We start from the raw sequence: 12,014 nt of genomic DNA, 5'->3' as shown, positions 1-12,014 counted from the left end.
GTATTGTCGCGTGGCTCTCTCCCCCCACCCCCCACCGCTCCCCCCATATCGTAAAAAGAGCTTATCAGATTTTCGGATTGAGAGAATTTGGAGGGGAAAAAAACCTCTGACCTGGCACCGGTGGTGGGGTGGGGGGGGGGTGCTCTAGGCAGGGGGGGGGGAACCGGGTCCACCCGGTTACCAAGGGCAACACTTGAGCGGAGGAATCGATTCCTCTATTATTTAAATAAAGTTTTGGTTCGATTCTTCGATTATAATTTAGTGATTGGATCTTTAAATTTGTTGAGAGTCGAGAAAGCGCAACGAGAGGAGAGCGGACAGCCCAAGGGGGGGTGAGGGGGGGGTGAGGGGGGGGTGAGGGGGGGGGTGAGGGGGGGGTGAGGGGGGGGTGAGGGGGGGGGTGAGGGGGGGGTGAGGGGGGGGGTGAGGGGGGGGGTGAGGGGGGGGTGAGGGGGGGGGTGAGGGGGGGGGTGAGGGGGGGGGGTGAGTTTCCAGCTGGAATCGGAATGGGTCGTAAATCAGCGGAAGTCGATTCTCGCTCAAGCAAAGGGGAAAAATCGATTCCAACCACTCAAACAGAATCGATTCCAATTGTACTTTGAACTTCGATTCCGATTGTGCTCTGTACAGCGATTCCGATTGTGCTCTGTGCTTCGATTCCAATTGTACTCTGTACATCGATTCCGATTGTACTCTGTGCTTCGATTCCAATTGTACTTTGTACTTCGATTCTAATTGTACTGAGTACATCGATTCCAAATAACTCTTTGATTCGAATTGTGCATCGATTCCAATCGTATTCGGTACATCGATTCCAAATCTAAACCTTTACATTGATTCCAATCATAAACCTTTACATCGATTCCCACAGTCCTCCATATTTCGCCGAATCGAATCACCCCCCCCCCTACCTTCTCCCCCCACAGCCTCACAACTCAACGCTCCGAATCGCCACCACCATTTGCGAAAGAATCGATTCAGACCCCACCCCGTATCAACTCAGTATCGATTCCGAGTATCGACACTTGGAATCGATTCCCTCCCGCTCACACATTCCTTGGTGACGCCCCACCCGCCTCAGCCGCCTCAGAACTCCGCGAGCTGCGGACGAGGAAACTTCGTCTCCATTCTCCCTCCCTCCTCCTCGACGACTCCATCTCCTCACGCCGACTCCATCTCGCTCATCGCGACAGTCGACAGCCTCCATTCAACGTCTCTCCGTCTCTCTCTGTGTCTCTCTCTCTCCGTCTTTGACCCTCTCTCCATCTCACCTCCCCCCCTCCCTCCCTTCCCCTCGTCTCTCTCCATCCCAACTCACTCACAACTTCCATCTCTCCTCACGCCTCCCTCCCCCTCGCCTCTCTCCGTCTCTGTGTCTCTCTCCATCTCTGTGTCTCTCTCCGTCTCTCCGTCTCTGTGTGTCTCTCTCACCGTCTCTGTGTGTCTCTCTCACCGTCTCTGTCTCTCTGTGTGTCTCTCTCCGTCTCTGTGTGTCTCTCTCACCGTCTCTGTGTGTCTCTCTCCGTCTCTGTCTCTCTGTGTGTCTCTCTCTCCCGATGGCTGCCGCGGTCGTGTCGATGCGACTGCTGGCGGTGATGATGGCGGTGGTCGTCGCGGTGATGGTGAGTTTGCAAGTTTCAACTTTCTTATTATACTTGGTGGTGGTGGTGTTGTTGGTTGTGGTGGTGGTGTTGTTGGTGGTGGTGGTTGTGGTGGTGGTGGTTGTGGTGGTGGTGGTTGTGGTGGTGGTGGTTGTGGTGGTTGTGTTTAACAAGTGTAACAGGTGGGAGCACAGTCTTCATCTCTCTGTCTGTGTCTCTGTGTCTCTCTGTTTCTCTGTGTGTCTCTGTGTGTCTCTGTGTGTCTCTCTGTGTCTCTCTGTCTGTGGCTCTCTCTGTGTCTCTCTCTCTGTGTCTCTCTCTGTCTCTCTGTGTGTCTCTCTCTGTGTGTCTCTGTGTGTCTTTGTGTCTCAGTCTCTCTGTGTCTCTCTCTGTGTCTCTCTCTCTGTGTCTCTCTCTGTCTCTCTGTGTGTCTCTCTCTGTGTGTCTCTGTGTGTCTTTGTGTCTCAGTCTCTCTGTGTCTCTCTCTGTGTCTCTCTGTGTGTCTCTCTCTGTGTGTCTCTGTGTGTCTCTGTGTCTGTCTGTGTCTCAGTCTCTCTGTGGCTCTCTCTGTGTCTCTCTCTCTGTGTCTCTGTGTCTCTCTGTCTCAGTCTCTCAGTGTCTCTCTGTCTCTGTGTCTCTCTCTGTGTCTCTTTCTGTGTCTCTTTCTGTGTGTCTGCGCCTTCCCGTCACATTCAAAAATGTCGTGAGACCTTCACACGTTGCACATTTGTAGTATCAGTACTATTGTTATCACTTGTACACATTTATAGTATCAGTACTATTGTTATCACTTGTACACATTTATAGTATCAGTACTATTGTTATCACTTGTACACATTTATAGTATCAGTACTATTGTTGTGACTTGAACAAATTCATAGTATCAGTACTATTGTTATCACTTGTACACATTTATAGTATCAGTACTATTGTTGTTAAATCTTATTAACATCTACCATATTTCCATTTTACAATTGCCTCTCTTGATTTATATTTTCTTAGCTCCTATTTGTTGTTGCACAAATAACTTCAAAGCTTTGGCCTCCTCCTGCGTAAATTCTAAATAAAGATTCTTAGTTTGATTTAAACACAAAATTGCGACGTAGCTTAGTGGCGTCTTGGTTTAGTTGAGAGTTCAATGCGTTCGATGGCTGCCTCCAGAGGTGGTGATGGGGGGTGAGGGGTGAGTGGGGGGTGAGCGTGGTGAGGGGAGGGGTGAGCGTGGGGAGGGAGAGGGGTGAGCGTGGGGAGTGAGAGGGGTGAGCGTGGGGAGGAAGAGGGGTGAGCGTGGGGAGGGGTGAGCGTGGGGAGGGAGAGGGGTGAGCGTGGGGAGGGAGAGGGGTGAGCGTGGGGAGGAAGAGGGGTGAGCGTGGGGAGGAAGAGGGGTGAGCGTGGGGAGGAAGAGGGGTGAGCGTGGGGAGGAAGAGGGGTGAGCGTGGGGAGGAAGAGGGGTGAGCGTGGGGAGGAAGAGGGGTGAGCGTGGGGAGGAAGAGGGGTGAGCGTGGGGAGGAAGAGGGGTGAGCGTGGGGAGGAAGAGGGGTGAGCGTGGGGAGGAAGAGGGGTGAGCGTGGGGAGGAAGAGGGGTGAGCGTGGGGAGGAAGAGGGGTGAGCGTGGGGAGGAAGAGGGGTGAGCGTGGGGAGGAAAAGGGGTGAGCGTGGGGAGGGGAGAGCGTGGTGAGGGAGGGGTGAGCGTGGGGAGGTAGGGGTCAAGACATCTGCTTGGGGTCATGACCCCCCTTTAGGGAGGCCCTGATTGGCCGGGACGGTGTCGTGTATGTTGAACTTAATTCGCACCGAACGTATCCGACCGTGCTGATTGGAGGTGCCAACCAGGCTAATGAGAGATGCCAACCTCCAACCGTGCTAATTAGAGATGTGTCAACCGGGCTTTGAGATGCGCCAACCTCTAACCGTGCTATTCGGATGTGTCAACCTGGCTTTGAGATGTGTCAACCTCTAACCGTGCTAATCGGAGGTGCGTCACTCTACGACAGCCCGAGCCAAACTGGTGCCACGCACGCCCCTCCGCCCGCCGCGCGGCATTGTGGGAGCCGCGGGGTTCGTCTTTCCCACCCGACTAAGTCCCGGTGAAGTTATTTTTATTTCGTTTAGTTGCCCTTGCGTACGTCATCGGAACGGCATCGGACGAAAAGCTGACGATTGAACCTCGGGTGGGACTGGAGTGGGTTGGAATGCGGTGATCTTCACTCGGGTGTGTGTGGGTGCCCCCCGCCACACCACCCTGAACCATTGCGGCGGGGGTAGTGGCAGCAGAGCGATGGAGTTTTCAACGCGAGATGTCAAAGTTGCAACGGCTTCCCAACATGCGGGAGGAACGAGCGCGTTCCAGACGGCCGGGGAAGCTGTGGGAGCAGCCGGAGAGAACGACGCATCGTGTGAGTGGGGAGGGAGGGAGGGAGGGGGAAACGCTCGATCCCCTTGCGGATTGGGGATCATCCAACTTGCTGAACTGCCTTCATCTCACTGGCTACGAGCCGGATGGGATGGTGACCTCGGGCCGGTGATCTTCACTCATTTCCAGAGGGGGTTTCACGTTTCGCCGATAACACTGGTCAACAAAAAAAACATGTTTTTTCTGGCCTGGACTTTTGCAGCTGTTTTAAACTAATTTCAGGGTGCTGATTCCAAATCTGATCGCAGATTTGCTCTATCACATCTCATTTTTATGCTATACCCCATTTTCATTGATTTTACCCGAAATTAACTCTGTCACTTATGATTGCAAGTTGTTGCGAGTCAGTGACTGCTTTAGTGTTAAAATATGGTGCTGTATTTTTAGGATAGTGTGTTTATAATATCATTTTATGTAGATATCCACATTTATTTCATATTTTTCTTCCGCAGTTTTTATTGAAAATGCAATATTTGACATCTCAAATACCTGATGTGATAGACAAAAACTGATGCCACATTGGAATCGGCACCCCAAAATTACCTTAAAACCGTTGGAATACCTCGTGCCAGAAAAGTGTGTTGACCAGTGTAAGCCATCACCGGTGTGAGTGAGGGTGCTCGCCACGCCGTGTGAAACCACCGGGGGGGTGGGTTTGTGACAGCAGCACAATGACGATGAGGTGTGGAGCTTGTTCAGCATTAGTGTATTGGTGGTGTGGCGAGAGTGGGGGGCTTGTTCACCATTAGTGTATTGGTGGTGTGGCGAGAGTGGGGGGCTTGTTCAGCATTAGTGTATTGGTGGTGTGGTGAGAGTGGGGGGCTTGTTCACCATTAGTGTATTGGTGGTGCGGTGAGAGTGGGGGGGCTTGTTCACCATTAGTGTATTGGTGGTGCGGTGAGAGTGGGGGGGCTTGTTCACCATTAGTGTATTGGTGGTGCGGTGAGAGTGGGGGGCTTGTTCACCATTATTGTATTGGCGGTGTGGCGAGAGTGGGGGGCTTGTTCAGCATTAGTGTATTGGTGGTGCGGTGAGTGTTGGGGGCTTGTTCACCATTAGTGTATTGGTGGTGTGGCGAGAGTGGGGGGCTTGTTCAGCATTAGTGTATTGGTGGTGTGGTGAGAGTGGGGGGCTTGTTCACCATTAGTGTATTGGTGGTGCGGTGAGAGTGGGGGCGCTTGTTCACCATTAGTGTATTGGTGGTGCGGTGAGAGTGGGGGGGCTTGTTCACCATTAGTGTATTGGTGGTGCGGTGAGAGTGGGGGGCTTGTTCACCATTAGTGTATTGGCGGTGTGGCGAGAGTGGGGGGCTTGTTCAGCATTGGTGTATTGGTGGTGCGGTGAGAGTGGGGGGCTTGTTCAGCATTAGTGTATTGGCGGTGCGGTGAGAGTGGGGGGCTTGTTCACCATTAGTGTATTGGCGGTGAGAGTGGGGGGCTTGTTCAGCATTAGTGTATTGGTGGTGTGTTGAGAGTGGGGGGGCTTGTTCACCATTAGTGAATTGGCGGTGTGGGGGGCTTGTTCAGCGTTAGTGTATTGGCGGTGCGGTGAGAGTGGGGGGCTTGTTCACCATTAGTGTATTGGCGGTGCGGTGAGAGTGGGGGGCTTGTTCACCATTAGTGTATTGGTGGTGCGGTGAGAGTGGGGGGGCTTTTTCACCATTATTGTATTGGCGGTGTGGGGGGCTTGTTCAGCATTAGTGTATTGGCGGTATGGCGAGAGTGGGGGGGCTTGTTCACCATTAGTGTATTGGTGGTGTGGCGAGAGTGGGGGGGCTTGTTCACCATTAGTGTATTGGTGGTGCGGTGAGAGTGGGGGGCTTGTTCACCATTAGTGTATTGGTGGTGTGGTGAGAGTGGGGGGGCTTGTTCACCATTAGTGTATTGGCGGTGTGGGGGGCTTGTTCACCATTAGTGTATTGGCGGTGCGGTGAGAGTGGGGGGCTTGTTCACCATTAGTGTATTGGCGGTGTGGGGGGCTTGTTCACCATTAGTGTATTGGCGGTGCGGTGAGAGTGGGGGGCTTGTTCACCATTAGTGTATTGGTGGTGCGGTGAGAGTGGGGGGCTTGTTCACCATTAGTGTATTGGCGGTGCGGTGAGAGTGGGGGGCTTGTTCACCATTAGTGTATTGGTGGTGTGGTGAGAGTGGGGGGCTTGTTCACCATTAGTGTATTGGTGGTGTGGTGAGAGTGGGGGGGCTTGTTCACCATTAGTGTATTGGCGGTGTGGGGGGCTTGTTCACCATTAGTGTATTGGCGGTGCGGTGAGAGTGGGGGGCTTGTTCACCATTAGTGTATTGGCGGTGTGGGGGGCTTGTTCACCATTAGTGTATTGGCGGTGCGGTGAGAGTGGGGGGCTTGTTCACCATTAGTGTATTGGCGGTGTGGGGGGCTTGTTCACCATTAGTGTATTGGCGGTGCGGTGAGAGTGGGGGGCTTGTTCACCATTAGTGTATTGGTGGTGTGGTGAGAGTGGGGGGCTTGTTCACCATTAGTGTATTGGTGGTTCGGTGAGAGTGGGGGGCTTGTTCACCATTAGTGTATTGGCGGTGCGGTGAGAGTGGGGGGCTTGTTCACCATTAGTGTATTGGTGGTGTGGTGAGAGTGGGGGGCTTGTTCACCATTAGTGTATTGGCGGTGCGGTGAGAGTGGGGGGCTTGTTCACCATTAGTGTATTGGTGGTGTGGTGAGAGTGGGGGGCTTGTTCACCATTAGTGTATTGGCGGTGTGGGGAGAGTGGGGGGCTTGTTCACCATTAGTGTATTGGTGGTGTGGTGAGAGTGGGGGGCTTGTTCACCATTAGTGTATTGGCGGTGTGGTGAGAGTGGGGGGCTTGTTCACCATTAGTGTATTGGTGGTGTGGGGAGAGTGGGGGGCTTGTTCACCATTAGTGTATTGGTGGTGTGGGGAGAGTGGGGGGCTTGTTCACCATTAGTGTATTGGCGGTGTGGTGAGAGTGGGGGGCTTGTTCACCATTAGTGTATTGGCGGTGTGGTGAGAGTGGGGGGCTTGTTCACCATTAGTGTATTGGCGGTGTGGTGAGAGTGGGGGGCTTGTTCACCATTAGTGTATTGGCGGTGTGGTGAGAGTGGGGGGCCCACGGTGAGCCTTGCTCACGAAGAACGCCGGCGGTTAACAGGCGCTCGCTGACGACGCTTTGCCTCCAGCGGCCGTCTAAGCGACACGCCAGGGACGGAGACGGAGGGCGGCGAGGAGTGGGGGTGCGTGGGGGTGGGTGGTCTTTGGTCCCCAGGTGACGTGGAGGGGCCGTCCTCCCGAGGTGATCTCGAGGCCGTCGGCTCTTTGAGGCGTCGCGGTTCTTGTTCCGTGAGCGTGCGGCTCGTGCGGCTCTGCGCGGCGACCTTCTGCGGCGTAGACAAGAGGCGACCTTCTGCGGCGTAGAAGGTCGCCACGCCGCACGGACGGCTCTGCGGCTGTACCGCTGCCTTCCACGGTGGCTTAGGGGAGATGTTGACTACCTCGCCTGGTCTACAGGAGGTCGTGGGTTCGATCCCGACCCTGACGCTTGTAGTACATTTTGAGTTTGCGTGTCTCTCTCCTCGTGGTCGCGTAGATTTTGCCTCGGTTTTTCCCTTCCACGTTTAGAATCGACGTCACGCCTTCAGAGTATTTGCCCGCCGCTGTAAACATTTCCACCTGATGCTGATGATAAGCCACCTCGTGTGATCTGTGATGGCCACGTCCATTCCGAAAAGGAGCGACATTGCTCAGTGGGGCCGTGCCTGGTAACAATAAAAACTAATTTAGTTTCGCACGAGTGGAGTTTGCTTGTCTCTCTCTCTCCCCGTGGTCGCGTGGATTTTTCTCCAGGTCCTCCGGTTTTTTCCCCGTCCCACATTTACAATCGACGCCACGCGCGTTTAGAGCGTCTGGCTGCGTCACATTTCCTTGCGACGATCACGACGACGATGATGATGAGGAGCGACTTGGTGTGAGCTGCCGTCATTTGTGATGGGCAGGCCACTTATTGAAAGAGAGTTACGCAGAAGTTTTTCAGTTTCAGTTTCATTTATTAGGATTTGCCCTGTGAGCCATTCGGTGCCTCACCCGGTCAAATAGCAGTCGCACAGTTTGTCGTTCATGCGGACCCCTCAAGAGGCTTCCAGCCACGGGGAGCGAAACGTCGGACATCGTTGCCGAACAATATGCCGTGGTGGTGGTGGCGGTGGTGCTGGCGGTGGTGCTGGTGGTGGTGATGGTGGTGGTGATGGTGGTGGTGATGGTGGTGGTGAGGGAAGGTGGTGATGGTGGTGGTGATAGCGGCGGTGGTGATGGTGGTGGTGATGGTGGTGAGGGAAGGTGGTGGTGGCGGTGATGGTGGCGGTGATGGTGGCGGTGGTCGCCTGGTGGTGGTGATGGTGCTGGTGGTGGTGAGGGAAGGTGGTGGTGGCTGTGGTGGTGGCTGTGGTGGTGGCTGTGGTGGCGGTGGTGGCGTTTGTGGTGGTGGTTGTGGTGGTGGTTGTGGTGGTGAGGGAAGGTGGTGAGGGAAGGTGATGCCCACCCGCCTCACCCCCCCCCACTCGCCCCCCCCTCCACCCCAAGCCCAGCACAATGGCTCAATTGTTGCCCAATGCAAACTGTCAGGTGCTGTCAAGGCAGCTGCTTAGAGCTCCACTCGTTACCCCCCCCCGCGTCCCCCCCCACCTGATCCCCCCCCCCTCATCCCCCCCCCTCACCCCCCCCCTCATCCCCCCCCCATCCCCTCCCCCCACACCACCCAACACCTCCGCCCCTTCACCTGCTCACTCATGCGCGGCAGTGTCGTGGGTCAGGTGACGCGTGACGTCACGGCTCAGGTGAGCCGACCGGTTTACACCTTGAGAGCCTCGCCCCGTGCGTGGCCGCGACACACGGGGGGTGGGTAGGGGTGGTGGGTGGAGGTGGGTGGAGGTGGGTGGAGGTGGGTGGAGGTTGGTGGTTGGAGGTGGGTGGACGTTGGTGGGTGCAGGTGGGTGGTGGGTGGAGGTTGGTGGGTGGAGGTGGGTGCAGGTGGGTGGTGGGTGGAGCTGGGTGGAGGTTGGTGGGTGCAGGTTGGTGGGTGGAGGTGGGTGGAGGTGGGTGGAGGTGGGTGGAGGTGGGTGGGTGGAGGTGGGTGGAGGTGGGTGGTGGGTGGATGGAGGTGGATGGAGGTTGGTGGAGGTTGGTGGGTGCAGGTTGGTGGGTGGAGGTGGGTGGAGGTGGGTGGAGGTGGGTGGAGGTGGGTGGAGGTGGGTGGAGGTGGGTGGTGGGTGGATGGAGGTGGATGGAGGTTGGTGGAGGTTGGTGGGTGCAGGTTGGTGAGTGGAGGTGGGTGGAGGTGGGTGGAGGTTGGTGGGTGCAGGTTGGTGGGTGCAGGTTGGTGGGTGCAGGTTGGTGGGTGGAGGTTAGTGGGTGGAGGTGGGTGGGTGGAGGTGGGTGGAGGTGGGTGGAGGTTGGTGGGTGCAGGTTGGTGGGTGCAGGTTGGTGGGTGGAGGTTAGTGGGTGGAGGTGGGTGGGTGGAGGTGGGTGGAGGTGGGTGGAGGTGGGTGGAGGTGGGTGGAGGTGGGTGGAGGTTGGTGGGTGCAGGTTGGTGAGTGGAGGTGGGTGGAGGTTGGTGGGTGCAGGTTGGTGGGTGCAGGTTGGTGGGTGGAGGTTAGTGGGTGGGTGGAGGTGGGTGGAGGTGGGTGGAGGTGGGTGGATGGAGGTGGATGGAGGTGGATGGAGGTGGATGGAGGTTGGTGGGTGCAGGTTGGTGGGTGGAGGTGGGTGGAGGTGTGTGTAGGTGGGTGGGTTGGTGGGTGTTGGTGGGTAGGTGGTGGGTGTAGGTGGGTGGGTTGGTGGGTGTTGGTGGGTTGGTGGGTAGGTGGTGGGTGTAGGTGGGTGGGTTGGTGGGTTGGTGGGCAGGTGGTGGGTGTAGTTGGGCGTTGTGTACGGAGGATGTAGAAGTGCCTGGAGACACTGGTGCCTCTGGCTGTTGTCGAGAATTGCTGATGAGGCCGCTGCCAAGCGGAAAGGGCGGCTCGTGTGGCTCACGTGGCTCGTGTGGGTCACGTGGGTCACGTCGCTCACGTGGGTCACGTGGCTCGCGTCACCACCCCGCGTGTGTGTACAGTGTGTACAGTGTGCGCCCGCCGCACAGTGGGAGCTGACGTCTTTTATTTTCGTTTTTCTTCCGATGCCGCTACCGATGACGTACGTGGTACGCTGGTGACGTACACGTACGTCAGAGCAGTGGGAATAGGTTAATACAGTGGTGGGTGGGTGGTGGTGGGTGGTGGTGGGTAGTGGTGAGTAGTGGTGGGTTTGTGGTGGATTGTGGTGGATGGTGGGGAGTGGTGGATAGTGGTGGGTGGTGGGTAGTGGTGGGTGGTGGGTAGTGGTGGGTGGTGGGTAGTGGTGGTGGCTGGTGGGTGGTGGTGGGTGGTGGTGGGTAGTGGTGGTAGGTGGTGGGTAGTGGTGGGTGGTGGGTAGTGGTGGGTAGTGCTGGGTAGTGGTGGGTAGTGGTGTTGGGTAGTGGTGGTGGATTGTGGGTAGTGCTGGGTGGTGGTGGTAGGTGGTGGTGGTGGTGGTGAGTAGTGGTGGGTAGTGATAGTGGTGGGTAGTGGTGGTGGTGAGTAGTGGTGGGTAGTGGTGGTGGTGAGTAGTGGTGGGTAGTGGTGGTGGTGGGTAGTGGTGGTGGTGAGTAGTGGTGGGTAGTGGTGGTGGTGAGTAGTGGTGGGTAGTGGTGGTGGGTGGTGGTAGGTAGTGGTGGTGGGTGGTGGTAGGTAGTGGTGGGTAGTGGTAGTGGTGGTGGTGAGTAGTGGTGGTGGTGGGTAGTGGTGGGTGGTGGTAGGTAGTGGTGGTGGTGGGTGGTGGTAGGTAGTGGTGGTGGTGGGTGGTGGTAGGTAGTGGTGGTGGTGGGTGGTGGTAGGTAGTGGTGGTGGTGGGTGGTGGTAGGTAGGTAGTGGTGGTGGTGGGTAGTGGTGGTGGTGGGTAGTGGTGGGTAGTGGTAGTGGTGGGTAGTGGTGGTGGTGAGTAGTGGTGGTGGTGGGTAGTGGTGGTGGGTGGTGGTGGGTAGTGGTGGTGGTGGGTAGTGGTGGTGGTGGGTAGTGGTGGTGGTGAGTAGTGGTGGGTAGTGGTGGTCGTGGGTAGTGGTGGTGGTGAGTAGTGGTGGGTAGTGGTGGTGGTGAGTAGTGGTGGGTAGTGGTAGTGGTGGGTAGTGGTGGTGGTGAGTAGTGGTGGGTAGTGGTGGTAGTGGGTAGTGGTGGTGGTGAGTAGTGGTGGGTAGTGGTGGTGGTGGGTAGTGGTGGTGGTGAGTAGTGGTGGGTAGTGGTAGTGTTGGTGGTGAGTAGTGGTGGTTAGTGGTGGTGGGTGGTGGTAGGTAGTGGTGGTGGTGGGTGGTGGTAGGTAGTGGTGGTGGTGGGTAGTGGTGGTAATTGTGGGTGACTGTTGTAGTCTCCGTGTCCAACAAACAACAACAACAAGAAGCTAGAGCGGAACAACTTGAACTGAAGTTTTATTGTGGCCGGTAAATCCCCCCGTGAGCCGTGAGCGCTTTCTTTTGGAGGCGACCTGACCTCGCACACAAGACAAAGATCCCCCGTGTAGCCTTAACAGCCTGTAGGGGCAAGTGCTGTTAGCGAGCAGCACCTATGAAGGCCGGCACAGCGCACGAGGGGGTGGGTGGCCAGCACCACGCCCGGCCGCCTTTGTCTCCCCCAGTGGCGATGTTTACACACCGCACCAGGTACTCATTTGAGGCAGAGTCGACCTAGGGGAGTCCCAGGAGCGCAGTTCAGATAATCGTCAGCGGTGTTGGTGGCCGTGAGCGGGAATCGAACTCGGGTCGCCGGGTTCGTAGCGCAGCGTTGCATAAACCGCTGCACGCCGCTCCCCTTGCACGCATCACACACTCAGTGTGTGATGATAGCTCGTGTGTGCGTGTGTGATGATAGATCATTGTCGAAAGCGGCTGATCAGCCATCGCCACGTGTGGCAATTTATAGTTTGTGGCGCTAAAAAAAAATCTGTGTGACCACCAC

At 56.4% G+C, this 12,014-nt stretch overlaps 1 protein-coding gene across 1 annotated transcript in view; it reads left to right on the top strand.

Moving 5' to 3' along the window:
- The first annotated feature begins 1,042 nt into the window (after positions 1–1,042).
- Positions 1,043–12,014, top strand: part of LOC144951996 (amyloid beta precursor like protein 2-like) — a 73,371-nt gene continuing 62,399 nt past the window's right edge. The window contains exon 1 of the mRNA XM_078882380.1: positions 1,043–1,622. Within this exon, the coding sequence (XP_078738506.1) occupies positions 1,557–1,622 (66 nt within the window). The 5' untranslated portion in view covers positions 1,043–1,556. The remainder of the gene's footprint in view (positions 1,623–12,014) is intronic.

The sequence above is a fragment of the Lampetra fluviatilis genome, chromosome 65 (assembly GCF_964198595.1).
Source record: "Lampetra fluviatilis chromosome 65, kcLamFluv1.1, whole genome shotgun sequence".
NCBI lineage: Eukaryota > Metazoa > Chordata > Hyperoartia > Petromyzontiformes > Petromyzontidae > Lampetra > Lampetra fluviatilis.
Note: the sequence above shows the minus strand (reverse complement) of the source record. Positions and strands in the feature narration are given on the sequence as shown.